The sequence below is a fragment of the Anser cygnoides genome, chromosome 15 (assembly GCF_040182565.1).
Source record: "Anser cygnoides isolate HZ-2024a breed goose chromosome 15, Taihu_goose_T2T_genome, whole genome shotgun sequence".
In the NCBI taxonomy this organism is placed as follows: Eukaryota; Metazoa; Chordata; class Aves; order Anseriformes; family Anatidae; genus Anser; species Anser cygnoides.
The window spans coordinates 10,267,959-10,295,583 of record NC_089887.1 but is presented as its reverse complement, the minus strand read 5'-3'; the positions used below and the strand labels follow the sequence as shown (position 1 = coordinate 10,295,583).

Here is a 27,625-nt window from a genome sequence, read left to right as displayed (position 1 = left end):
TTTGCAGGCAGTGAAAGAGCAAGAAGAGAAGGAAGAAACAAATGTTCTTGACAACGATGGCTCTTCTCTCAGAATGATCTTTCGCTAGAAGTCCTGTTGTTATAACCAGGAGGAAAAAGGATGGGAAGTGATGGCACAACTCCTGGGGCCAAATCAAAAAAACATTCAAAAGCATCTTGATCCACACGGCTCCTTAGTTAAACTGAGCAACTTCCCATCTTGACCTGAGTTTCCTACTCTAAGGAAAAAGGGTCTGTAAAATAATTATCTTGTACAAACTAGGAGCCAAGAGTAATCAAGAGTGACAGAAGAGACATTAAACTGTATTTGCATGTTATAGCGGTGTTAAATTAAGAAATACTAGGTGAATTGATGATTTTATATTTTCATGGTAGGCAATTTGGCATTTTGAATTTCTCCTAGAGCCTTTTTTATTATCTGCAAAAGGGAATGGAAATAGACCCATCAGAAAACGTACAGCACATTTAAAAGCTCTTTGTAGAGCCCTTAAATTTGCTGTACCATTGAACATGCCTTTGTTCAACATAATCTGCATTTATTTCAGAACACAGTTCTGAGCGTTGAGTGTTTATAAAGGAAACAGATCTATACTTGTTAGGTCTGAACAGCAATACACAAGTCCTTTATGGCTGCTACTGTCAGTCTACTTGCTTGAAATTCTTGCTCCACACATTTTTAAACGATGAAATGGAGAGCATTTCTTGTACGTTTCTACACATGTGAAGGAAACACCATACTACAACCTCTCCCTCATACGTTTCAACATTTTCCCAAAAAAATGTCAGCATTGCCTGTTTTAACATTGTCTGTTTTCTCAGGCAGCATTAAAAAAGATTTCCTACTTTATTCAGAGGCAACTATAAAAGATCAGAAGCCGTCAAATGCTTCTAGTGCTGACTGAAGAGCATTCACTTCTAGTCCAGCACACAAGATGTTATTCCTTGCAGAGGCACTGCACTGTAGAGGTCACACTGAAGACACACCAAAAAAAAAGACCAAAATCTACTTGATGGAAATACACTCATTAACACCTATTTTTGAGGCCTGTCAAACAACTCATAGGAATGAACTTTGCAAGAGCAAGTCTCACTGTCCTTATGGAGATGTTAACCAGTATAAGTCACGGTATTTGAAAGTCAAGTTGATTTTTTTTTCCTTTATGGCAAGACTCAATAATGAAGACAATAAATACAATACATGAAACCTCTCAGTGTTATGGAGCTGCAGTATGACATAGCAGTTTTATTGTGCATTACATCAAGCTAAACATTTTTTGAGTTGTCTTAGTCCTGGAACAAGATAACACTGAGATATTTCAGTAGGGTGAGTTTAGAAGGATGTGTTTCTGTAATACTTTCAACATTACCCATAATCCAGGGGAGAAAATTATTTCAATTGTACTCTGAATACTGATAGGCTTCTGCTGAGGATTGCCTTAAAAGTGAAATAGAGAGGAAGTGCAAGTGAAAGCAGGAAAGTCAAGAAAATGAGACCAAGAGAGATATGCATCGGAGCAGGTTTTTTCATCTGAATAAAATCTATTTACATTTGGAACTGCTGGCTAATTTCTCTTAATAGGACCAACTGCTGGATGAAGAAATACAGCCTCTAGAAATGCTGCTGACAGGAATAAAGAACAAAAAGCTGAGGAGAGTTTCTAGTCCTTTTTCATTTAACAGTTGAGAAAAAGATGAACTATCAAAACAATTTTTAGAATATGAAAACATATTCTAAATTTTCACTTGGACTAAATTTTGATCTGAAATGTATATGATTATAGCATTTGTATTCAAAATAGATCACATTGATAATTCTAGGCACCTTCCACAAATCATCAGTAAATAAGCATATTATTCTTCCCAATTAAAAAATGACATTTAAGCTCTCCTGAGTAGTTATTTGACTGCTAACTTCTGTAAAACTAGAAACTGCAGAACCAAGTTGAACTCAGCAGGTATTTTCAGAGCTAATAGGTTCTTGGAATGCATCTCCACCTACAACAACTGTTTGAAGACCATGAACGCTGCTAATGGTATTGCTATGATAATTGTCCCAAAATTAGGGCACTGTAGACTGCAATCTCTTTGGCTGAAACATGCGCATGTTAACTCTGGTTATCAAAAGAAAATCATACATTGAAAAAAAGATAGATGGGGAAGACGTCAGTTCTGTGAAACTTGAAACAGCTAAAATAACCCAGGCCACAGGGGGTTGGCAAGGGGAATGCAGGGGGCATGAATGCAAATTAGGATTTTCAATTGCTCTGATGGCAAATAAGAGTAAGGAGCTTTTCTGTAAATATTTTTAACAGCATCCCCTTACTGCAAACTGCTCCTTAGGATCACGAGAGAGAGAAAACAAAAGCAAGCAAAATTTCCTGCTCGTACAGGTGCATTCTTCTTCCCAGCACAGGTGGCACCTTCCATAGCTGTTTGAAGGATTTTCTAAGCACACACTCCTAACTGACATAAGTGTGCTGACAAAAGTCTCTAAAGTAACCTAAGATTTCGTCAATAATGGACCTGAACTTAACCATAGCTTCCTTAAATCCCTTGCACTTTTTTCACACAGTAGAATAAAACTATATTATAGTTTGCAGGGGAAATCAACTTCCACAGGTAATTGACTTTTTCTAGCTCAAATTACAGATGTTAGCTTTAATAACTAGAAAATTCAAGACTAACTACAGTTAATAAAAAGGAATTAAGAAGTAATTTTGCAAATCTTAGGTCTGAATCAACTAGGAGGATGCAGAACAATTGTTTGTCATGTGGAAAAGCATAGCAGAATTGCAAAAAATGCTATCTGACAAAGCCTTGACACACTTTTTCAATGACTATTCAAGTTTTGAGTGTCCTATACATTGGAGCCAGGATCCAAGTTTTGTTTCACATAATGTCAAACCCCAGACAGAATTTTCCACTTCCTCTAAGCACCCAGAGGGTGCCATAAAACTTTTTTTTTCTTTTTTAAACTGCTGTGAAAAAACTGTACGTGTTTTTCATGTCATCATTTGTAAAAATCAAGGATTACATCTGTAACATCTTCATTTGTTTGCATTAAAAATAGCTATCTTTATAAACCCAAATGCTTCTAGGAACCCTCAAGTACCAGGTTTTCTCAGCGCTTCCTTACTTTGTGCAGCCTCTCTTCTTTCAACTTCAAGCACTCTTTGTTTCTCTCTCCCTGCTTATATGTGCACCCTCTTTATCACTGTTTCTACTCCTCCCAATATATTTTGTCCTTCCTCTTTTTCCTCTAACATTATCAAACCCTCTTAACTACTTTGAGAAGGGAAAGGAAATTTTAATGCATTTGTAGAATGCCATGTAATGCATGTCGTCAATGTTGATATGCGCCAAAACAAAAAAATAAAATAATATATAACATCATAATACTATTTTCTAATCTTAACTCTTACAGAAGGAAAAGAGATGAAAGTACAAATTTTGATATACTTGGACCAAACAATTTTTGCCCTACTTCATGTTTCCCTTAGATCAGAAGCAGAGTTTTGATACTTTTTATTTATTTTTTTTTCCTGATGTCAAGCCTCACAAGTTTTTAGGGATTAAAAGACAACCATCAGTTACAAAGTAAGGAATGCAGAAAGCAAGAACACAGACAACTATAGCTTTCTAAAAACAATCGACTCCAAGTATTTTAATTGTCAATTGTCACTGAAACATCCACAAAAGAATAGTACCTTTTTGCAGTAGAACTTCCTGCATTATCTCAGCATGGTAATAAAATTTTAGATATCTAGGATATTTTTATTTCAACAATCATCACTGCTTGGCAACAGTTCTATTGAAAGATAAATATTGTGTAATGTCTCTACATAGTTTGATGACTAGATCAATCAATTAACATGGCAATAAATTAGCTTCATTACCACGTTTCAGTTATTATGAGGTGCTTTACTAATTAAAGTCACATATTTAAGCAAATGCTATTCCCAGTTTGTTCATGTAAATTATATTCCTCTTTATCAGAGTGCTCGCTTACTGTTACAGAACATACCTGAGATTTGCTAAAGAGATACTGAACTCATTCAGTGCCAAGCTGGTAACACAGGCTGGACTTCAAAGGATGTAGTCGGGTAAAAATTTGGCCACTGGCCACAGCAGTTTAGAACCTATTACGTGAATACTGTCATTTACTCTATTAGAAGCCACATATATGTACAATAGCTTTAATAAGTGTCATGCCATTACCAACTCTTTTTTTTTTTTTGAGAAATTAATCTATTCAGAATTGCATTTTAAACTTCCTTACTTCACACTGATATTGTTTTGCAGTGTTTCAAGGTTTAATTATTTGCTTTTGAATGTTACTGTTTAACAGATAAACACCTGCACCACCAGCAGAACACTGGGGCTGCATATAGCGTGAATTCCACGGACAGGACATTTTGCTGTCTCATTACCAAATGCCCCAAGAACTTTCTGGCTGCAACTGCAGACTGAACATGTGCTACAGAATGAGCAAAACAAAATTCCAAAATAGAATCATGCTACTAGTATTTCCCAAATCACTTATGCAACTGAAGTAATACCCTGTTATCCCCCCACACACAACTGATGCAGCAATGCCATGTATCCTAACTACGTCACCTCAGTGACTACTCATCACTCCCATAGTTATATCAATACCTGAAATCCAAGCTAACTTTTTCTGCAAAATAAAATCATAAAACGAAAACTTCACTGCTAGGTTGATGTATTTGTACACATGTGTGTAGGCTTTCGTTTAGTTAGGTTACATATAGACAGTCCGGAATTCACTTAAGAGAAGGGATTCCTATCATTAAATGCATAGACTCTGTATTAACTACCATTTCTACTATTTTACTTACATGATACAGAAACACAGCTTACAATTATTTTGCTTTCTCATAGGATCATCTTTTGTAGCTTTTCATCCAGAAAGACTAGTTAATTAAGAGCTTTACTGCTGCTATAAATATATTATTATCAGTCCAGCTAAGAAAGTCATAAAGGGAGAAAATAATTGTAATACTTCAGAAACCTCTCAGTAGCTATAAAACTGATTTCCTATAAATCATAAAGCAAGGGAGAGAACATTGGAACATGGCATAACCAGATAAGATTGCAAAAGATATTTTTCACCTTACTTGAGATTGAGATTTAAAGTCCTGCAAACGGAAAACATACCTAAATTCTCTTAAACTTAAGGCAAATTAAGTTCCTTAAGTTCCTTAAACTTAAAACACTTAAACAGTGCCCATATCTGCTGTATAATAAACTAACCTCTCTTGAGAGACAAAGGTACTGAATGAAATATAACTGACAGACAAAATATTTTGAAAGTAACTTTGAAAATGGGAATTTTCAATTTCAACTCAGATTCATTATCTGTAGGAACCTTTTATGCTTGAAAGCAACATTTTAACACTAGCAGTGGTATTGTATAGCAGGTAACTTTTTCTCTCTCATACCTTCAGTATACCAATTTAAATGCTCTCAATGGCGATGACACTCTGACAGTTCTAAGTGAAATAAAGATAAGAAACCCAATAAGACAAATTCCTCAAACCACAAAGAAAACATTATTCTTCCACATTATTTGAACTTCGCAGCCTGCAAGACCAAAACCCGATACTTGACTTCCCACACTGTCCAGTGCTAAATAAATTATATAGGAACATTTACAGGGCAACTTCTTTGCTCTAAGTGGCAGACTGTTTGGTACGGAAGTTCACCTGACAATTCGTACCCAGGATCACTCTACCGTTCTTTTCAGAACTTTACCTTCCAAAAAGGAGGAAGCATTTACAAAACGAGAAGGAAGAGTAGAAATTGTGAATTTTCGACAACTTAGCTTGAAAGACAGGTGATTTAAAGACAACCAACACAAAACAAGCAAGGAACACAGATTTTGCTATTAAATACATGTCATCCAATGAAATGAAGACAACATATTTTTTGAACATTATAATGTTCTAATAATCATTGAGAACTGATGACTGCTCTGGTGTTCAAACATCACACAGTCAACAGTTTGTAAGGACCTACTCTAGTCTTTGTTTTCTGATAATTTACTGAGTTAGTTCTCTTTTCTTTAAAGCATATGTTTGAGCAACTACCAGGACAGAACAAGTGTCCAACACTGTAGCTCAGAAGAACAAAGAAATATAGCCATCTAGAAACTCTTAACATGTAGCTGTAGCCTAGAAAATTAGATAAAACGTAAATACTTGGCACAGCTGATCTATGAAAATACTCACAAAATTGTTATCTACACCTTTCGTGCATGTGTTTTAATACAAACATATGCATTGCAAAAGCAAAAGAGTCAACCAAGTGGCACTATTCTTATTTGAATAGCATTGCACAGCTAAAAGGCCTAGTATGTGTTTTAGTAGTTTCATGCCCTTTAGATTTTTCTTTGTTCATATGTAACATCTGTTTGGCCAGCTGTTTATTTAGCTAACTCTTCTTTGTGCAGTGTTTATATAAAACACAAATCAAGTTAAAATAGCAGGCTGAGATTTTGGGAATCACAGACTTACAGACGATTTAAGTACTTCTGGAGGTCTCCTAGCCCATGCCCCTGCATAAGTAGTGTCACCTAGAGCAGCTTGCCCAGCACTGTGTTCTATCAGGTCTTGAATATCTCCAAGGATGGAGTGTCGACGACTTCTCTGGGCAACCTCTTACAGCACTTTTTTTTTTCTTTTTACTGTAAAAGCTTTTTCTTACATTTCTTCTATTTCAATTTGTGCTTATTATGAGGATAACAGGAGGAAAACCTTCACCTTATGAAAAATAAGGACATTTGATACAGAAGCCACTCAAAAAGAAAAATGAAACACTACAACGTTCTGCTGAGTTTGTTTTTAAAACTTCTTACAGCTTTTTACATACTTGAAATCATATAGCCTATTACAATTTTTTATGCTTAATAATTTTACCTTAAAGACTTAATTACATGTGTAAGGAATTGTGACACTTGATTCCAAAGATATATATATATTCTTATATAATATATGCATTTATAAAGATCTAACGTGTGTGATATTTTCAGAGAGACTGATAAAAATGTGATTAAAACACAAGTGTACTTGTTATAACAAGTTTTATTTATCTGTAACATACCAAACATGAGCACAAATAAAGTTAAATTTAAGTATAAACAGACAGGGCTTCATCAGCTAGCAGATGCGGCAACCTAATTCAGCAGTGCCAATTCTTGATTTAGGTTTTGCTCTGCAGGGACTCAAAAATTTAAGTTACAATGTCAATTTTATTATTAAAAAGAATGTGTCATTCAGCATGTAAACAGACAAATTAGCAGAGACAGAATCTCTTATTTACATTGAGACATAAAAGTGGACTATAAAGGAAATTATTTGACCAAACCTGTGACTGAGCTAATGCACCATTAAAACTGAAAAAAATATACAAACCAAGATTACAAATAAGACTGATATCAGAAAGAGTACATTAATGACAGTTCACAGATAAGGAATCAAAACCAATTACATTTCTTTGATTAACCACTAGCATTTCATACAACAATGAAGAGAACTGCTAGCAAGCTGATTTAAATCATTTTACTGCAAACTGTTAACTGTATCTGAGCTTCAAAATAAAATTATTTCTTTGTAACAGTAGCAAGCTATTTCATACAGATCAATTAAAATGTTTTGCCTCATCAGACCTGTGCCCAATTGTATGAAATTACTGCACTCAAGCCAGGGAAAAACCCCAAAGGAACAACTCACAACAAAAAACCATTTTGCTTATTTCATCCAGTACTTAATAATCAGTGGTTTCAGTTTTAAAGATATTAATTTTGTTTTGTGTTCACCATCATTGTATTCTAGGAAGGAGATGAGACTTAAAGTGATTAATTAAAACTAGGCTTGTAATTTCTGTCAATAGGATTCCTAATCAGACAGAACCTTTATCAGATTTTTCATTTTCACTGAAGTGTGGTCATTTGATTTCACAATGAGAAGAATCTCTTTAAGACCACTTTTTTTTTATTATTTTATATATTTCTTTACTTCCTAATAGACAGATCTAATGCCACAAGGGTTTTTTATGCATATTAAGACTAACTTTTTTCTCCCAGACTGAGGTAACACTATAGCAGAGTTCAAAGAATAATACCACTCTCTATAGCAGAGTTCAAAGAATAATAGCAATGCTAACTCTCATTAAAAAAGATGTAACCCTTTAGGAACCATATAGTTATAAAGCATAAATTCAGTAGATCAGAATTATCATTTGTATTTACGTTTTACATTAAAATATTACTAAAACTAATAGAAGAATTGCAGGTAAAAATGTTACAACTGAATAATTAAATAAACACTTGACAATGTCCAGCATGTTTAAGGTCTCCTGTTGATGAAGCTCAAAATCCAGCAAGGAAAGACAATACTGGAGAAGTTGGCAATATGAAGTGGAATGGAAATGCTTTTTCTTACTTACCAGTTGTGCCAGGTCATGATACTCAGAAAATAAAGGACATTGAGAATTCAAATGATAGCCTAGCTATGATGATACTGTGATACTTTCTAAAATACGCTCCATCATTGTCTGAAAGATCTATGTATTATTTAAATAATTCTGTTGTAGCTGCACAGAGTCTGATATCTCAATAGAAATATGTATTGGGGGAAAAAAAAAACAATCACTTTTTCTGCTGTAGATATAGTTATTTTCCTCAATGGCTAAAGTTCCTTTCCCAAATCCCACTAACATTTCCAAGGGAAACTATACAGTCTAGTTAAGAGAGAATGCTGACAGACTTATGACTTGAGAAAAAGCTCCAGCAAAATAATTCACAGAAGTGTATACAGAATCACATAATCATTTAGGTTGGAAGAGACCTCCAAAATCACCTAGTCCAACCTATACGAACAGGCATTTTGCCATATCTGAATATGAAAGAATTTTCTTTAATTTGTTATAATCTATTGCTTCAATGTGTTGAGAATTATGAAATTGTCAAATGCAAAAAAAAAAGTTTGAAGAAGAACTAAGAAGTAGTCCTCTTGCAACTTGTGGTATAGTATTATCTGAAGATACTTAGCATCAATGCAATGCATCACATTGGTGTTTACAAAGTGTTGACAAAAGGCATTGACAGACTTCCTTGAACAAATTTCTTTCATTAAAATAACTGCCTTGTTTAATACACAAAAATATGAGATCTAAATTCTATTTACACACTTGTAAAATGGCGAAGATCAACTCTCAGAAAGCAAGTTCATTGTTTAGGACTGAGAAATAATGGGAAATTTTATTCAGAGTCTCTCAGCCTCTTATGTTAAAAGCAGGAAGGGAAAAACCACTGTTGTTGAAGTATCACTTTTCAAAGCAAAATAAAAAGATACTGCAATAAAGTAATTCTCTAACAATGGTAAGATGATTAAAAGAAACTGAAAAGTAGTATCATTGCTTTTACATCATTACTATATTGTCTCAGTTTATGAACTCACAGAATTATAATCTCACATAAACCACTACCATTTTGGTAAAAGCATGTAAATAATCCATCACAGTTCAAGTAATGAACTGCTACTATGAACATGTTTTTCATCAGTTAAGGCGAAAGCTTCATATTAATATTTCTAACTAGAGTAGCCATTTTATTTCCTAATCTAATAGCTTCTGTTTTAAATTATTGTCCAGTTTTCTCTTACTTTAATATTTGTTTTGTTGCTGTCTTTATGAACCCTTGTAATGCTAAGATAAAGATAACTACTACAGCAACTCAATGTACCCTTGGAAACAAATCATCATTTACTACAATATCCTATACCCCACATGGCTCAAAATTTAACTTCGTTCACAAGTTTTTCCTCCTCACTGGTTGAGGAGGAAAAACTAACTAGCCCTGACTTACAGATGTTACTGTGCATTACTGCTTGTCTGTGTGGAACTCAAGGTTATTAATTATAATGAACAAAAGAAATGATGGGAACTTAAGTAACAATTGTTAAACCTCTATGTAGATACAATTCAGAATTTTTCCTGCTCTACATCTAAAACAACGAATTATGAAATGAAGTTGGCAAGGAATTATCAGTTCACTACTTCACACAGCTATAGTTAACCATCTTAAAATTAAATATAATTGGAGAGGAAGAGCAAAAATTATTTGAGTTGAAACTTCAGCCACAAATGTATTTTGTATTGGCCCCCCTCTTGTTCAAAAAAAAATACAGCATGAAGCACAACTTTAAAGTGACTTAACAAAATGTCATTTATTGGCCTCTCAACTGGAAGTACTCAAAACCATTTCAGTCTTTACAGCCCTTAGTAAGATTCTACAAAATAGATTCTTAAGAACAGGAAAAACTAAGTCTCTTGAGATATTTGCCTCTACAAACACTGTTTTGGCATTTATGACAACAACCTCAAGGTGTCTCCTCAAGTTGATTTTGACTTTTTCAAATCCAGGAAAAAATGAAAAAACGAGTGCCACAAAATCTTAGCATTCTTCCATTTACCTATTACACTTCAAATAAACACAGCTGTCCTGAAGTTAAGTTTAAACTTGAAAATCTAAAACCCTGCATAAGGCCATGAAGTAGTACAGCTAAGTATGCTTCTACTGAAACATACTGATTTTAAATGGGTCTTGATTCTGCAAACTGATCCATCCATTCTTGCATAGTGCCTGTGTAGAGGCTTGTGAACGGCAAATTTAATATGGCTTACTATGTATGAATAGGTAGGTGTTCAATAGATATAAAACTTGTACAGATTTACCGTACAGTATTCTAAAAAAAACTATTAGTGAGAGGAATACGTTAATGCCATTTGCAAAAACAATTTTGCATTAATATTACTTGTTAAACAGCTCTAAATATCATTTACAAATAAGGAACTATGTTTATAGCAAATGAAAATATTTTAACAGATGATATCCTGATATGATTCTATATCAAATGGTTTGCTTTAAGATTCTTAACAGATTACTGTGTTAAACTATTTCTGGACGTATTCAGTGCTAACATCAATGAAGTCAGAACATACATCAGCAGATTGCAAAGTTCAGCTAGAAAGAGTTCAACAGCTTGACTTTTTAATTTGGTAAGTACACTAACAGTGATCCACCCTCAATCCCCAAAATAAAACTGAACACAAAAACACAAAACCCACACAAACAAAAGCAAAACAAAACTTAAAAAGCCAAAATAAAAGAGAATCAGACACTCTTGAAAGCTTTACACAGTGATTTTTGTTTAAAACCACCATCTAAATAAACAAAAATTAGTATATATGTCATATATTCCTTTAAATATAACAAAAACACTCAGAAGCACTTATAATCTGAACAGGTGCCTTCTATTAGAAAAGCACTGTTTTTAAGATTTGGGAGATACTGGCAGTATATTTTAAATCGTGATGAAACAGGCTTAATATTTGCTTGACTACTTGACAGATACTTACACAAAAAAGGGCATCAGCTGAATAAGAGTCTCTTTTTTGGGATTGGCTGTGAATTCTGGCACAGTTTGAATAATTTTGTTCATTACGTTCCTTAGGTAATTTTGTAGCTGTTTGCGTCGCTCTTCTACAAATTTTGCATCCTAAAAATAAAAAGGAAAAAATATAAACAGTGCAAAGAATGTTTTGTTTTTGTTTTCCAATTCCATAATGTCACTAAACAGTCCTAATAAGTATCAAATTTGATCTTCTGATGATCTATATATAGTATGCCTATAGAAATATGTTAGCAATATGTAAAAACAAATCAAAAAACCAACACCTTGACTCTGCACTTGATAAAAGAAAATCACACAACCTAGTAAAAACTCCTTATCACAAAAACACCCACTGATGCTGACTTCTCTCCTCAGCAGAAGGTCTCTTCTACGGACTAAAATTCTTTTTGTAGTAGTAGATCTCCAGAAGGTACTACAATCAGCAAGGCAGTGTATAACAGTGCAACAGAGGCAGTGGCCGTTTATGCAATCTCTTTCAACATCCAGAACTACTAGTCTTTGCAGAAGGAAATACCAATTTATCGTTCCCACAATTTCTTCGTAATTCATACTTTCCAGAGACTGGGCACACAAACCCCAAAATGGATTCATATTTCTCTAGATTTTTTATTATTAATAAATCATTATTGTCTTAAGGAGTTTTCATACAGTAGATTGTTTTTAAGGACTATATCACAATTCCCATAAAAATGTTTTATTGATGTTCCTATAGTATTTTAGATCTCAGTATTTTATAAGATATTGGCCCTGATAAATAAAGTAATTCTATATACTCCACATTCTGTTGAGGGACTTACAGATTAAAAGCCTAATAGCTAGCACAGCTCCACATATCCTGGAATTTACATCTAACTCAACTTCCTGCGAGGATTCATAATTACAGTGAATTACAATATAACGTCTAGCCATATATCACTCTCACAGAGGACTATAAAGGTTTCCAACAAAATCAGGTGCTGCCTGGTTTGTGCGGAAACCAGTAAGCTGTATCTCAGAAATGCAGGCACTCTGATCACCCGGTTTAAATGTCAGAGTATGTTCTTTAGGAACAAAGCCAAAATTATTATTAGACAGTTACAGCTCTCAAAGGAAGACTATTTTCTATAAAATGTGTCTGTCCAACCTGTGTTATTTGTGTAAGAAATACTATTGAAATAATTTTTTGTTTCTTGCAAAAAAAGCAACAACTCACCAACAAAACAGCATAAATGCGTTTGATATGCTATTAAAGAATTTTTGTGTATTAAAAAGGTTCAAGCCATGCAGATCAGAAGATTATTCCTTCCTTATGTTAAACAAACTCATCATCAAAGCAGGGAAGCTCCTTAGAATTCAGGATGATCACTGTAGAGTTTCTAGAACCCTTACTGACATTTTCTTCTTATCTCTCATTAGAAGTTAGCAAGAACAGCAATATTTTTAAAGAAAGAAGAGAATGAATCTGAATGACATTTCTCAGTGTAGTACTTTAAATTCATAGAATTACAAAAATTACAATGTTAACTAAAGTATGTTAGCAAATATTGGCAACCAAGACACATTCTACAAACGCTTAAACTTATTTTAAGCTTCAACTTGTATTTTCTGTCTGATAACCATATATATGTTAACATTTTGGAATTTTAAAAAATTTCCATTAGCGCAGCAATCTACTCAGTTTAGCCGTGCCTTAGCTTAGACAATCCTTTCACCAGTGGTTGACATTTTCACCACTGTCATTATCTGAGTGTAGGGTTAAAACAACACAACAGATTTTTAATTCCATTAAAATCAGGGACAAATTATCAACTGAATTCATTACATCAACTGTTTTCTTAATCATTTGGGTAAAACACTAAATTAACAGAAACTGACACAGGAGGACACCTGTTGCTGTGCTTATACTCCATAGATCCTGTTTCCCCAGACTAAAATCTCTGAACAAACACACACCATCAACTTAGCATCCTTTTCCCAAGTTACGGTTATAAAATACAATGTACATAAAGGTATCACAGAAATACTATACGAATCCTGTATATTAAAAAATAACCCCAGTTTTGATAATGTAAGGAAGTCTTTTCTGCTTGTCTTTTATTTGCATATGAATATTTAACAACATGTAATTGTAATTACTGTAAGGTGTAACTGCTGAAGACATTCATCCTTACAGGTTTCAAAAAGCTAGTCAGTGCTCGTCTTCTTTAGTTAAGCTCACAAAACTCCAAAATACCTTTTGTTCCTTCTATTTTCTAGATGTGAACTCACATTGACGTCCAATCCTGTTTGACATTCTGATGTTACATTAATGCATGGAAGAATCAAGATCAGTACAGAAGTAAAAAACAAAACAAAAACCCACAACTATGAGTTATACAGTTTGCTATTTCTTTTCTAACAGTCACAATGTTTTTCAGCACCAGTTTACTACACACACATGCACACCCCACACACAAATCCCATAGCAAATGCTTCTGGTATTAATTGATTTACTGAAAAATGAAGAGCTGAAGAAGCCTGAGAACTCTTGGAAACCAATACTTAAAAGAAAAATCAGCACCGTTGACACTTCACACAATCCGCTCCACTGTCACTTCCCAGCCGAGTACAGTTACTGCTCAAAGGAACAGACCAACAGCTTGCTTGCGCCCCGCCGCACTGATGAAGTCTGGACAAGAGTGCGGAACAGAAGTCTATACAAGCTGTTGGGAAACGTTAAAGCAAAAATTGTAATATGTGGTGACACATATTAGAATAAAATAAAATGCTAATAATAAATAAAAACAACCCTAATGCGGTATTTTAATAGGTAGTTGTTACAGATTTTTTTTTCCCCCTCTTTTCACTAAGATTTGCATTCCTATTGATTCCTTTGACTAGCTCAAGAAGCAGCCTTGCCCTCCATATCTTTTCACTCCAAGGGTTTCAAGCATCACATTGTCACGTTGGTAGGGACACTGATTTGCTACTGCCAGCTGCATGAAGCAGAAGACAGGACAGCATGGCACGTCACAGGGTGTCACGCACAGGAGATCTCGAAGAAGAAAACCTTTGTAGAACAACTTGGGTTCTGAAAGCTTTAAGTACAGGAATACCAGTGATATTTGACTAGTGATGTTTGGCCTGGGAGACCGTTTCAGGTTTGGAGCGATCCCTTTCCCCTGCTCTTGACTGCATATAATGGACGTGAAAGGAGCATCGCTTTGCTCTGCGAGCCTGCTCCCAGCACAGACACAGCCTCAAGCCTTGAGTCCTTCCGAAGAACCAGCTTCATCCCCCACAGCACTATCTTGGTTCTCCTTTTATCAGTTCACTCAATGTTGTTTACAAGCCCTCAAGAAAATCTCCGTTTTATAGTACCGCAATCATTAGCAGTTCTTCAGTTCTTAAGGTTTTTTGGTCACAAATCCTCAGCAACAGTATTTGCAGTGAAATCATTGCAATTATGTTAAAATTTGCTCTTGTGCAGAAGCTGCTCTTTTAGTCCCCCATGTGTGCTGCACATGTATTTAAACCAACACATTCTCTTTCACAAGCAGGACCACTTGGTTATAAACACAGGAGCAAAATGCTGAATATAGGTATTTTATATCACTTATGGCTAATGTAAAGAATCTCATTAACTACAGATAATAACTGCACAAAGCAGTTTTCTAATTAAACTGCCAGAACATGAATGGGGAATGCATTTTTGCTGTTTACAGCTAATCCTATTAGGGCTTATAATATAGCTATTTTTCTGCCATTTATTCAAGTGAAATAAAGAAAGTCTCAGGAGTGAAACTCAGCCCGAAAAGAGTTTAAAAATGCTCCTTTAGCCTAATATAAAATTGATCTCCAAAACCAGCACAGAGCAATCTCTACCACAAAATTCTGTATGTGTTCTGTTGCCCACTATGCTTACCAGAAGCAATGTAATCCAGGGTCAAAACAACGCAGCTGTAGGTCTGTACTTTGTCATCACACGTGTGGCACAACAGCAGGTTGGCTACTCAGAGGAATTATTTTGCCATTGTTACTGCCAAGTAGCAGCAGTGATAAAGAGTTCTTGTCACAGAGTAGTAAATAAAGTAATTGATAGCAGAAAAACACAATTGGTTCAAAGCCTGGCCAGCTTTTTCAGCCTCAAATTATAAAAAGGTAACTGCTACCCTTTTTTCATTGGACCCAGTTATCTACAACTCTTAAAGGACATTCTTACACATTTTCACAGCATTAAAGGTTAAATAATTTATTTTTTTTGGAAAATAAACGCATGTATTGGAAGAGAAAGTACCAGTACTAAATGAAGGTACACATTTGCTCACTGAAGAGAGATCTTACTAACATGGCTAAAAAGGAGAGACCTGCCCTCAGAAATATGGATGGTACTATTACAAGGATCAGAAGTATTTTCTGAAGTTCAGGTAAGAGAAACAAGAAAAGAGAAAGAAGAAATGGAAAGAAGAAAAGAGGAAGAAGAAATGGAAAGGGTAGGGTGAATAAATAGCAGGTCTCGTCCTTATGACAGGGAAAAAGAATGTATTTCTTGAATTGCCAACCTAGTCATTGAAACACTTAGGTTATGAAAGGAAGATCTTTTCTTTGCCTCATCAGTACCTTAAGAAGTCTTTTTAGTTGCAGGAATGCTTTATGAATTTTACCTGTCTTTACCACACGTATTGCTTATTTTTAATAGACAGCACTAACAGAAAACCAAAAAAATGCTATAAAAATAAATTTTTGAATAATTGCACTGATTTTTTTTCCCAGAAGCACATACCAAAAATGGCACTAAAAACAGCTTTATACAAATTTGGTTCCTATACTTTCAAGAACTGTATCTGTTTATAGAACACAAATTATACATCATTTGAAATTATTACAGAAAAAAACAGACGATTCTATAATAAGCTTTTCTCCATTTCAACACAGAACATACTAGATCCTTCCATAACCACTCTGTGAGCACTCATTTTGAAGTACTTTCCTGAGCTAGGCTTCAAGTAAGTCTCCCCGTGAAGATACCTGAACAACAGGCTCCAGTCTTGCCAACTGAAAAACCACGAGGCAAGGCTAGCTGGCCCTTTCAGTTCTTATAACTCAATTCCGTGAGAGACTGAATGTGCCCTCCAGACTTAATTTGTTAATTTCTTTGCAAAGAAATTTAAATATTCCTTGCATAAAATATCTCCTACTCTATTCATGATAAGCCCCAATCCTTGAGCCCACAGCACGAGAAGGCGCAAAAGCGTGCTCAAAGCAGACAGGAGCTCTGCTTTTAAGATTTAAGATATCAAGTTCAGAGATAAACACTTTGCACCCACATAACCTCTGTGCAAGAAATTATTTACGGACAGCTACCGCTGCTCTTAGTCAAGATGCTGAAACTGTCTTATACTCTACCTGAGAAGCAGCTCTGATCCAGCTGAAGAGAAAACCTCACATATTCAGTGCCACTTGAGTAACAATCCATGAAAGCATTCAGCATGTAGGAAAGGAACCAGCACTTGCAGGGATGCATTGCCTGTAACCATAAGCCATTGCCCTTCCTATTTGATTATGAATCTTTCTGACCGTGTTAAAAGACAGGATGATATGTAATACAGGGACTCAACTATATAAAAAATATGGACAGATTCTGATATACATCCATAGGGCATCTTGGCCACATGTACCACCCATTTATGTAGAGTAAACTTACAGAGTAAACTAATTAAATTAAATTAACAAATTGTTAAATGAGACCTAACATACCAGCATGCACCTTCAATTTGTCTGCATATTTTCTGAAAAATAGAACTACCTATATGTTCTCCACAAACCACTCTTAAAATGACTTCCTAGCCCTCAGTTCAAGAGCACATATTTTGATTAACAGTCCATAAAATTTCAGTTAACAAGCAAAAAGGCTTCAGATTGCAAAAGTATCAAAACACATCTGGGAAACTACACTGCTCTTATTGTTCAATCTGAAATTAATAGCTCCCAAAATATTTTATGAAATTATTTTTGACTGAGAATTTTCCAAGCTTCTACCCTGGCAAGAACTATACATTAGCAAACTACGAATATCAAATTACAAATTTCTAAGAATGAGAATATACAATGGAAATCTTATAGACTCATCAAATATTAGAAGATGATGTTAATCTATAAAACTAAAAAGCAGAGCCTGACATATCATATTTGCTATTACTCTGTTTTGCAGGGGTTTTTTTGTTTTTTAATTTTTTTTTTTTATTACAAGCCAAGTTCATTCCAGCTTGCAGTTTAAATTGTTTCACACAACTGCTGGTCTTTCAGTACACTGTTAGTATGTAGCAGATGGCAAAACATTGATATTCTTCATTATTAATGGGACAGCTCACTTAAGATGTTTCAAACATTTTCCATGGGCTGTTGAAAATGGTATGATTGCCATGGTTACCTGCCATGATTTAGGGACAGATAAAACACGTTTATGTTGTGGGTTTGGTGCTGCTGCAATCAATATAAAATGCACTGCTTCCAATGTTCTGAACACTAGTTATCATTTAACTAACCTATCGTTAGCATTGGGGAAAAAGCACAGCCCAATCCAACTCCATTAAAACAAAAGGAAATATAGCTTTGGACTTCAATGAGAGCTGTATTCAGCCTCTGCGAGAGCACACCATGCATCCCTTCCTAAATACAGCTAACAACAGTGCTATTCAAAGACGAGCCATAAATGCAGAACTAAACTCAGGTTATTCTGGTGTAGTCTAATATTTTTCACCACCTTGGTCAACCAGTCTTAACCAAATTATCGTATCATTTTTTTGTTTAGAAGACACCAAATTGCACACCTCTAAGTGAAGATTGAAATAAGAGGCTGAAATGGGAGCTAAACAAACATTCAATTGCTGAGTCATTATCATGACTAAAAAATAGTTAGATTACAATGATTAGTTTTTACACTAACTGATATCTTTGCAAAGGTCACAATGAAACCCAACTTGAATACACCTGGCCATGGATGTCCTTCAGTAACTACTGCATGAAGAAACAATTTTAGAGGTACAGCTTCCAATCCTGAATGTACCAAGCACTGCCATATTGCACAAAAAGCAAAATTATTGAAGTTACGTGAAATTAAAATCTCCATCCTATTTGTAATGCCAATTTCTGCATGGCAGAATAAGGCTTGCATTATACAATAAAACATGGAAATACAATACATGAAATTGCCAGAAATCACCATCCCACTGTGAGATCTTTTTGTACATTTACTGTTCAGTGGAGCCAACAGGAATTCAATGCGATAAGATACAAAGAAAAAATCAAAGAACTGACACTTCTGAAAATAAATCTTTCTTTAAACAGAGATTTACTACATAATTGTAATTATTACTCTATTTCTCCAAAGTAGTTGATACATTTCCACCTCTAGCTGTGGCTTTATTTTACTGATACCAGAAAGAAAGCAATCCTTGAAGTTAAGTCATTTGAAAAAGGCATTGCTGCTACAGATCCCCCTGAGTTCAGACCAGCAGCAGCCATGCTGAGGGCAAACCACAGCCCTGGTGATGCCCTCAGTTGGGCCCAAATTTACTTGGAGACGTGCCACACTCATTAGTATTTCTAATCGCCTGAGATGTGGGACGTCCCCTGCAGTACTCCGCAGGGCTGCTCAGTAAGGAAACGATTGCTTGGTGCTGTGTCAGGTGCTTCTTGGGTCACCAAAACAGCTGCAAGCTCAAGCTATGCCTTGCAAGTATGTTGTGTCTTTTTTTTTTCTTTTTTCTACCCCAAATGATAATTTCTGAAAAAAGTCTTACCTTTTATTTTGAGCAAGAGGGTACCTTATACATCACTGCGTTTGACCCAACTAGTCATACTAAGGTTCTGCCTGTGCTCGCTTTGAATACAATGGTGCTCTATTAGACCTCCTATGTGCAGGTCCAGAGAGCAAGCATCTTAACAGATGCATAAAAATCTGCTTGGACAGAGGGAACTCCCCAGGTCCTGACAAAACAACAAACAATCCTGTTTTCATAAATTCCTTCCCAATGCAATCCCAAAACCATGACCTTAAAATACCCAGCATTTTCAACCAAGCAGTATCATCCAGCCAAACTTTCTCAAAAGCAGATTTGAGAAAAAGAGTTTAACATGAAAAAAGAAAGCTTGAGAACAAAACCAGAAATGATCTCTTTTTATCGCTGTGCTTAATTTCACTGCTAGAAGCACTCAATTGATAATGTTATTCTAACAAAATTCAGGCTCATCTAAATATTTTATTATTTAAAGGCACAAATGCCCACCATGTGTCAACTTGTCAAGGAATCAACTGTTCATTAAAAAGCATCAATACAAAACTGCAGCTTACAGCATTACCCCTAGGGCTTATCTTCTGCTCACCTATTGAACAGGGAAATTGTATTTGTTTTCTCCTTAGACCAAGTACATATCAAACTACTAATTTATTTTTTTTTTTTTAATATTCAGGAGCTTCTGGAAGCTACCAAAACAGTTCATGAAATTGAGGTCCATTTCTTCACTAGCCTATATTGCAGTAATAACTACCAACAACATTAGTTAAAATACATCTCAGTTCAGTGCTTTCTCCCCATTGCAGTTTTCTTTCATTTCCTCCTTTTATCAGGTTTGAAAATGCCCTGAAGGTCAGTAAATAAGACATTAAGAAAAAAATAAACAACCCCCCCCCAAAAAAGCATTAGAAACATGGCACAAACAGTGCTTAGCGTACAATATTGTATAAACAAGCTTACAGTGATGCCTTCCCTCAAAAAAAAAAATAAAAAATAAAACCACAACAATCAACAATCCAAACCCACAAACAGGTTAACCAAAACTACAAGTTCTCTTCTACCTTCTCAGCAAGCGAAAGCGATTGGTTTCTATATTTTCCCCAGAGCTCAGTAACAATCATTTCCCTACCACGTTTCCATAGATTATTTCCCTTCCCAGTAAAAACCCTTCGGCAGAACTTATGCCTCCCGTTTCTTGTTGCACGGATCTAGCAAGGCAGGACAGGGGGGTAACTGAGGGGTGGGTGCAGACAGCCCCAGAAGTGATGGATCAGCATTACACGGAGGTAATTGGTCAATGCCCCGCTGCCCTGGCTGATCTCTCCCAACACATTTAGCTAAGAGCACAGCGACCTTGCTCAGTTTGTTCATAGCCAACAACATCTAAGACATTTTAAAGGACATCTGAAGGTCTTCTAAAGAAGACTGCTAGCCCCTGACTACCATCGACACCTGGGGACCAACACTATCCAAATACTTCTATTTGAAATGTTTTTAACTCTAGCAATAAATATATAATTTTCCAAAAACCAGAAAAATTCATTAATTCAGCAGTTGACCATCCCAAATGTCAAACAGTACAGGGATGCAAGATGGTCCTTCAACTTTATTCCCACTCAAAAGACTGGATTCTCCTTTAACAGAAATTTTATCTAGATAGGACAACTCAAGTTTCTAGGAATAAATGTGGAATATTGATTTCCAGTGCCTGCATATAAAGATATTTTACATGGTAGAGTGAGTAAAACCAAAATTTTCAAGCAGAAAACGTCTCTAGCATTCTACATGATCTGAAGTATTTGATATTTAGTTTTCTCCACTTCAAATAAAAAAGTAACACTTAGTATGTTTATTATCAGCAGTCCCCCTAAAAGGTAGTGAAATTGAAATATAGATATTTATAAAATAACAAATTTCAGAGGAAAAAAACAAAATCAAGCATATTGATAGGTACAAAAAGACAGAAAAATTAAGGTAAAAATTTCAGACTCAAAGAAAGGAGGGTTTAATTTTACATTTGTCATCGGGTGTCTCTCATAAGATCTTCCCAAACAGAAATTTATTAATCCCAGTAACTAGCTAATTTTGCATCACCAACACAATAAGAAATAAATTTAGAAAGTTATTTTTATATTTTCATTTTATACCAGAAGGCTACTAGAGTACCTAAATGACGCACGGGGAGTTATAAAACCACAATATTTTTATCTAGCAGTTGTCCAAGCAGCATGTAAATTACATTACTCCCCCCCAAACCCCCCAATGTCATCATGTAAAGCAACACCATCTGAACTGTTTCTACAGGCTTCATCTTCCGTAATTTCTTCGAACAAATTGCTTCTCTTAACTGCAGTATTTCAAGACAGGGAAAAGAAAACCCTTGAGAGGCAAAACTTTATTTTATAGATCCCAAATATTTTGTTCTCCTTCTAACTAAAGTTCAACAGCAATTAATTATTATTTTTTTTTTAATTTGAAAAGAAAAAGACTCAATTCACGGTTCCCATGAAATGTTACACATAAGCACCAAATGAACACCTACATGCACATATGAATTCAGTGAGACATTTTGAAAGAGATGCATAAGTATGAGTTGTCATACTGTTTATCTTTTAAATTAAACCACTAAAAATAAAATATACTGCCATGCACTGTGCTAGCTTTAGCCTTCATGCTGAGTTTTAGGTAACCCAGACATTTCATAGCACAGAACTTCAAGATGAAGCATTTGCTATAAAGTATTTGTAATATAAAAGCTAACCATTTCCTACTGACTTATCTCTCTTCTCTTAGATAGTGATATGGCCAAAAAATGGAAATGAAGAAAAACTGAACTCTCTCTTTTTTCTTTCTTTTTTTTTTTTTTTTTAAAGTGCTGTATACATAAAACATCAAGTGAGTCTTTTCCAGATAAAAACCCAGAGGATCTGCGTGAATCCAGGAATCCACTTTGGACACCAACAGTGAAAATGGCTGGCTTGACCACAGGCCTGAATCAGTATGGCCATTTATCTCCTCCTAGGAAAGGGAAGTGCTCCTCCTCCGTTAAGGTTTATTTTGAATCTCTAACAAATGTAGTATTTGTTGGCATCACTGTATCATCTCTTCTTGTACTACACTACAATAGCAAATTTAATTGACTATTTTGATTCAACTGGTTTATAATAAAATGTTGTTATAATACACAGTCTTACTGACATTTACATCACATTTAGTCATACCACAGTTGTTTCTTCTTTTACATTTTTGCCTTATTAATTCATAGGAAATGTATTTTGTTACACAAGCAGCCAGAAATTGTGAACTAACAACAAAAGCTACCCAGCTTTGTTGGGGCTTGTAACTCACTTTAACAGACATAAGTAGCTACAAACAGGCTTCATGTGCCACATTATATAATTCGGACTGCATATCGTATACTGTGCTCCGTGTGATGATTCTTTTACAGGTGACTCTAATCTCAAGAGAAAAGCATGACAGAAATATAAGTTATGGAATTGGATTTCACTCCACCCAAGACTTAAAATCTGAAATACTCTGTAGTCCTCACTGATACACATGCAACAGTGACAGAAAAGAGATGTGCTGTGTCTAGAAATCTTAATTATGGCAAATGTGAAGTTCTTTTTATTTCTATCCATATGGTAATTCAATTAAGTTACCTATTTGTAAATTGGACTTTATTAACTTAATCTGCATGGCTATACATCTTTGTCAACTGAACTTTCCAGTTATAAAGTAACATGGTGAGCTTAAAGGACAACGTTTCCTTTATCACTACAGAATCACTGTTATGGAATTAACATTTATGGCTAAATATGTGAAATTAATCTGAGTTTTTCCTGATTTGAACACAACAGAAATGGATCTCTTTCTTTCCTTTTTAATCAAGCTACAGAAAATGCATGTCTGCCAAATTTATATTATCTATAGTTTTTCTAAAACCCACAAGCAAGACAGTAGATGAAAATAACTGTAATAACTAGTTCCACTAAGAAGGCTGAAAACCAAAATCTAATCACTTTGAAAATCAAGAATGATATAGAATTTAAGCATATATATTACAACATCCAAAAATCAAATTAAGTAAGCATTAGTAAAAGTAATCCGCAACTTCAAATTACTGAGATATAACTTAAGGATTTATATTTCCAAAGTTTTCTGCCTTAAATAAATGTATTCTATTTCTGAAGCAACAGAAAGTCATAATTTTCTACTAATTCTCTGTGAAGACACGGGGTATCACAGCTTCGCACTAAGAAATATTATTTAGCCCACTGGCCCAAAGGCATTAGCTAGAAGTTCTGCTTTTTTCTCTGCTTTCTAAGTCACAAGTCACTATAACAGTTTGACTTCGACAAACTACTTTAACGAAGAATAGTTTCTCTGACCTACTAAATCTCGTAAAGTACAAAAGCACATACATCTGTACTTTTGATTTCAATGCAATCCAAATGTACTTAAATTTTAGGATGCCCTGAAGTGCCCTGCTGAATCAGGGTGCAAAGCCACCCAAGCCTAAAGTGAAATTACATCCTTCCCTAAGATTTTTTTTTTCCCTAAACACAGTTATTCTGGAGACTGTCTATATCTTTTCAGCATCTTCAGCAACATGCAAACAGACCAGACGTTGTTCAGGAAAAAAAAAGTAGTATCTGTGCTGGCAGGGAAAAAAAAAAGAAGCCGTCTACACTGTTAATATAAAGACAGAAGCTGTCTGCACTGTTAATATAAAGACAGAGACAGGGCGTCCACTGACAAACAGGAGAAAGATAAATTCCCTGGTCAATAGAATTTGCAGAATTACCAAATATATTCCAAAAACTACCTTCACCTATATCCTAAATGTTGCCGTTAATGTTGTCATACATGTATATATTTATGTATTTGTGTGAATATATGAATAGATATTTTTAAGATACATACACATAATACTGACAAACTTTAAAAATAATTACATACACAAAACAGCCTATCATTTAGCTTAGTTACTGGGGTGAGAGGGACACAAATTTACTTTATTGAACTGACATTTGGGCATGAAACAAGCTATTGAGAGCTCACAGACTTCAGCTGCACAGGCTAAAATGATGAATGATGTTGCTCCCAACATTTTCTCATAGACAGAAAACTTATTTTAGATTTCTGTATTGCTCTTCCTATGCAGTTGAGGAGTCATGGCAAAGTCACTCTTCTAATCTCAGAGAAGTGCTGTGTGTTCTTTTCATATTGGATATCCAATATTTTAAAGGAAAGCAAAGGATATCATGCAGTCAAGTCAGCACTCAGCAGAAAGCTACCTGATTCAATTTCTAGACATTTAGACAATCACTGAATTCACATCTTTCACTGGAGCAAAGAATCATTTCTATTTTGGTACGTCCTCTACTAGGACAATAATACCCTTGCAAGAGGATAATTAGACGCTTATCCAGTTACTAAATCCCATTCTGCATTGGGCAGATTCTAACACTTAACGAAGTAGCAGCTGAGATTTTAAGGACATTGCAACATTCAAAAAAAATGGAATAATTGGCTCAGGAAGTACTCACATATTGTTACTTAACCATTAGTTTGAAAGCAACAGTTCAAGAAGCAAGGCACCAACACAGCACCAACAGAGGTCAGAAATTAACTGCAAGAAAATTGGGCTCATCTTAAATGAAAAAAAAAGCTATATTTTTATATAAAAGCATACAGGGAACCCTTTGCAATCAAGTGTTATGATCGCATGAAGCTTGTCCACATGAACTCACGAACTCAGTATTCTCTAGACCTAGAAATGCTTGTGGAACCAAACCAGTCCCTCGGCCTTTAAGAACCTGGCAGGAAGGCAGCAGTCACAACAAAAACTTAAACTGCAATAATGGAAATACAAATTCAAAAGATCCAAAGTACCTGAAGGCAAGCTGAAATGTAGAGATCTATTTCTTGCAAGAAATCCATGGTTAGAAATTACAAGTCTTGGTATATACAGCTGCATATAAAATACTTGGGAAACCACCAACCAGGCTGATACATGGACAGCATGTTTTAAAATTACACAACAAATGGTTCAAATGATAAAAATACAGTTCATAAGTTTTGAATAAAAAGACTTGCAGTTTTAAAAAAAGCAAAGTACAAACATGTATGAGTAACTCCACAGTGACATTTCCCTTACACATGTAATGAGAACAAGTGTTTCTCAGTTTTGCTCAAAATATCAATAAACTGAAGGAAGAATATTTATTCTTGCAAGGACTACTTATAAAGATTTTGCCAACTACTTGGCAGCAGCACTGAAAGATCATTAGAAAATACACAGTATGGGGACTAGAGTAAGTAAGAAAATACATCAAGTTTTACAAGCATTACTGTTACAATTTCCTATCAGTTTATCCACTTTAGTAAGTAACTGTTCAGATTTGATTCAAAGCAACACTTATAAATCAAATTATTCTTTTCATTGTTTTACATTAGTTCTAATTTGCTACATGCAAATTAAACTGAGACACTGAAAATAAGGTTAACAACCTGAAAGCCAAATAAACACACTTCTTTGTAACTGAAAAAAAGGTTACTTGTCCACAGCAGTATTCTTTCCTCTTCTCTGTTCACTGTCTACTAATTGGTGACTTTATTATGACAGTTTTCTGTACATTAAACATGTTTCCTCAAGTGTTAAAGCCAGTTTCTAATTCTACATAATTTGTTGAAAGATCATGAAAATGAACTCTAAGATCATTTGTCCTACTTTAATGCTAACAAGCAGAAGGCACAAATACATTAAAAACAGAATAAACTATTAATAAGAATACTAGATTCTTAATCTATTGTCTTATGATTGTTAAACATTGTTAAATATTTTAACAATTTGTTAATTGTTAAATATTTTCAGATTTCACTGCTACTTGATGACAACATATCAGCAGTAAAAAATATTTCATTTTCTCAATTTTTAAATTAGCTGAGAGACTGAGTTTTGCATTTTCTCAGTCAAACTTCAGTTTTGTATTTGAACATGATCTCCCTGATTTCTATTGTAGTAAGCAAGAAAATAAGAATGAAAATAAATAGTTCTCCATAGTCTTTTCTACATTACTGTCCTCTGCTAAGTTTCCTCCTCTGTGCTCCAATTTTTTGCATAGTAAAACAGCCGATAGTTTTTTGTTACTATGCAGTAATGGTTCTAGGTCATCCTGTGGAACATGGTCCTCTTGTGGTCCTGGAGGTTCCCTAAACCTGAGGCATATACCTAAACACCAAACTTAGTGTGGGTATCAAGGAAGGTGTTGATTTCAACACAAGCTCTTTCTTTCAATGCCACTACAATTTCAAGTGAGCACATCACCTTCACTAGCCTCACAAACAGAGATGCAATGAGTAACATCAATCAGGTACAGACCTGGTGGATATAAAAGCACACAACACCATTTTCCGAAACTTGTGAAATAGCCATGATTATGAATTTACACATGGATGACTGTTTTATCAATATGCTATTTGGGTACCTAACAATATTGAGGATTTGTAGAAAATATGAAAGCCATAGACTGATCTAAACTCAGAGATGCTTTTTTAGCAGAATTTAGCTACAAAATTGCTCTTTAGGTACTAATTTAAGATTGTATTGATTAATCTAGAAATGTGAAGACAGCTGCTATTCTATTTAAAAAATATAACTAAGATTAGAGAGAAAAAAAACTCTTCTGAAATTTAGCAACATATCAAACAGACAACAATGCCCATAAAAATTAAAAATAAGAAGCAGTATTGAAACAGAAGTAGTCAATAGTGACAATATCTCTTCCCATGATTTTACCAAATATTTTAATGTGTAAGATCCTGCATAAACCTCTCATCCTGTACTGAAAGTTAGGATCATAGAATCATTTAGGTTTAAAAAGACTTCCAAGATCATCAAGGCCAACCCTTAACCTAGCACTGCCAAGTCTACCACGAAAACATGTCCCTAAGCACATCTATATGTCTCTTGAATACTTCCAACCACTTCCCTGGGCAGCTTCAATGACAATCTTAGAGTTGGCTAATGTCTCATCATAGTACTCTTCCAGGAGTACAATGGATGGCACCCAAAGAGCAGATACTTTTTCTGAGACCTGGTATGATGGAAAGTGATTCTGGGATTATGCACGATTAAGGGAGAACTTTGACCCAAAGCTAAAGCACTGAAAGAAAAAGCAATGCAAAATTTTTTGAGTTGCTCAACTGTTTTCTACATATCAATTATGTAACTGAAGTTATAATTCAATTAGTATTTAAAGTAATTAGGATGAAAGACTTCAAATAAGCTTAAAGGAAGGCTTTCCTAATTTACTGAAGTGGCTGATATCACTTCAAAAAAAGAGAATGA

At 34.8% G+C, this 27,625-nt stretch overlaps 1 protein-coding gene across 4 annotated transcripts in view; it reads right to left on the bottom strand.

Moving 5' to 3' along the window:
* SNX29 (sorting nexin 29) overlaps positions 1-27,625 on the bottom strand; it is a 151,960-nt gene that overhangs the window by 37,108 nt on the left and 87,227 nt on the right. For all 4 annotated transcript variants that reach the window (XR_010825052.1, XM_048064039.2, XM_048064028.2 and 1 more), the window contains exon 20: positions 11,460-11,599. Coding sequence is in view for 3 of the 4 variants with exons in the window: in XM_048064039.2 (XP_047919996.2) it covers positions 11,460-11,599 (140 nt within the window). In the remaining variant the exon portion in view is untranslated. The remainder of the gene's footprint in view (positions 1-11,459; positions 11,600-27,625) is intronic.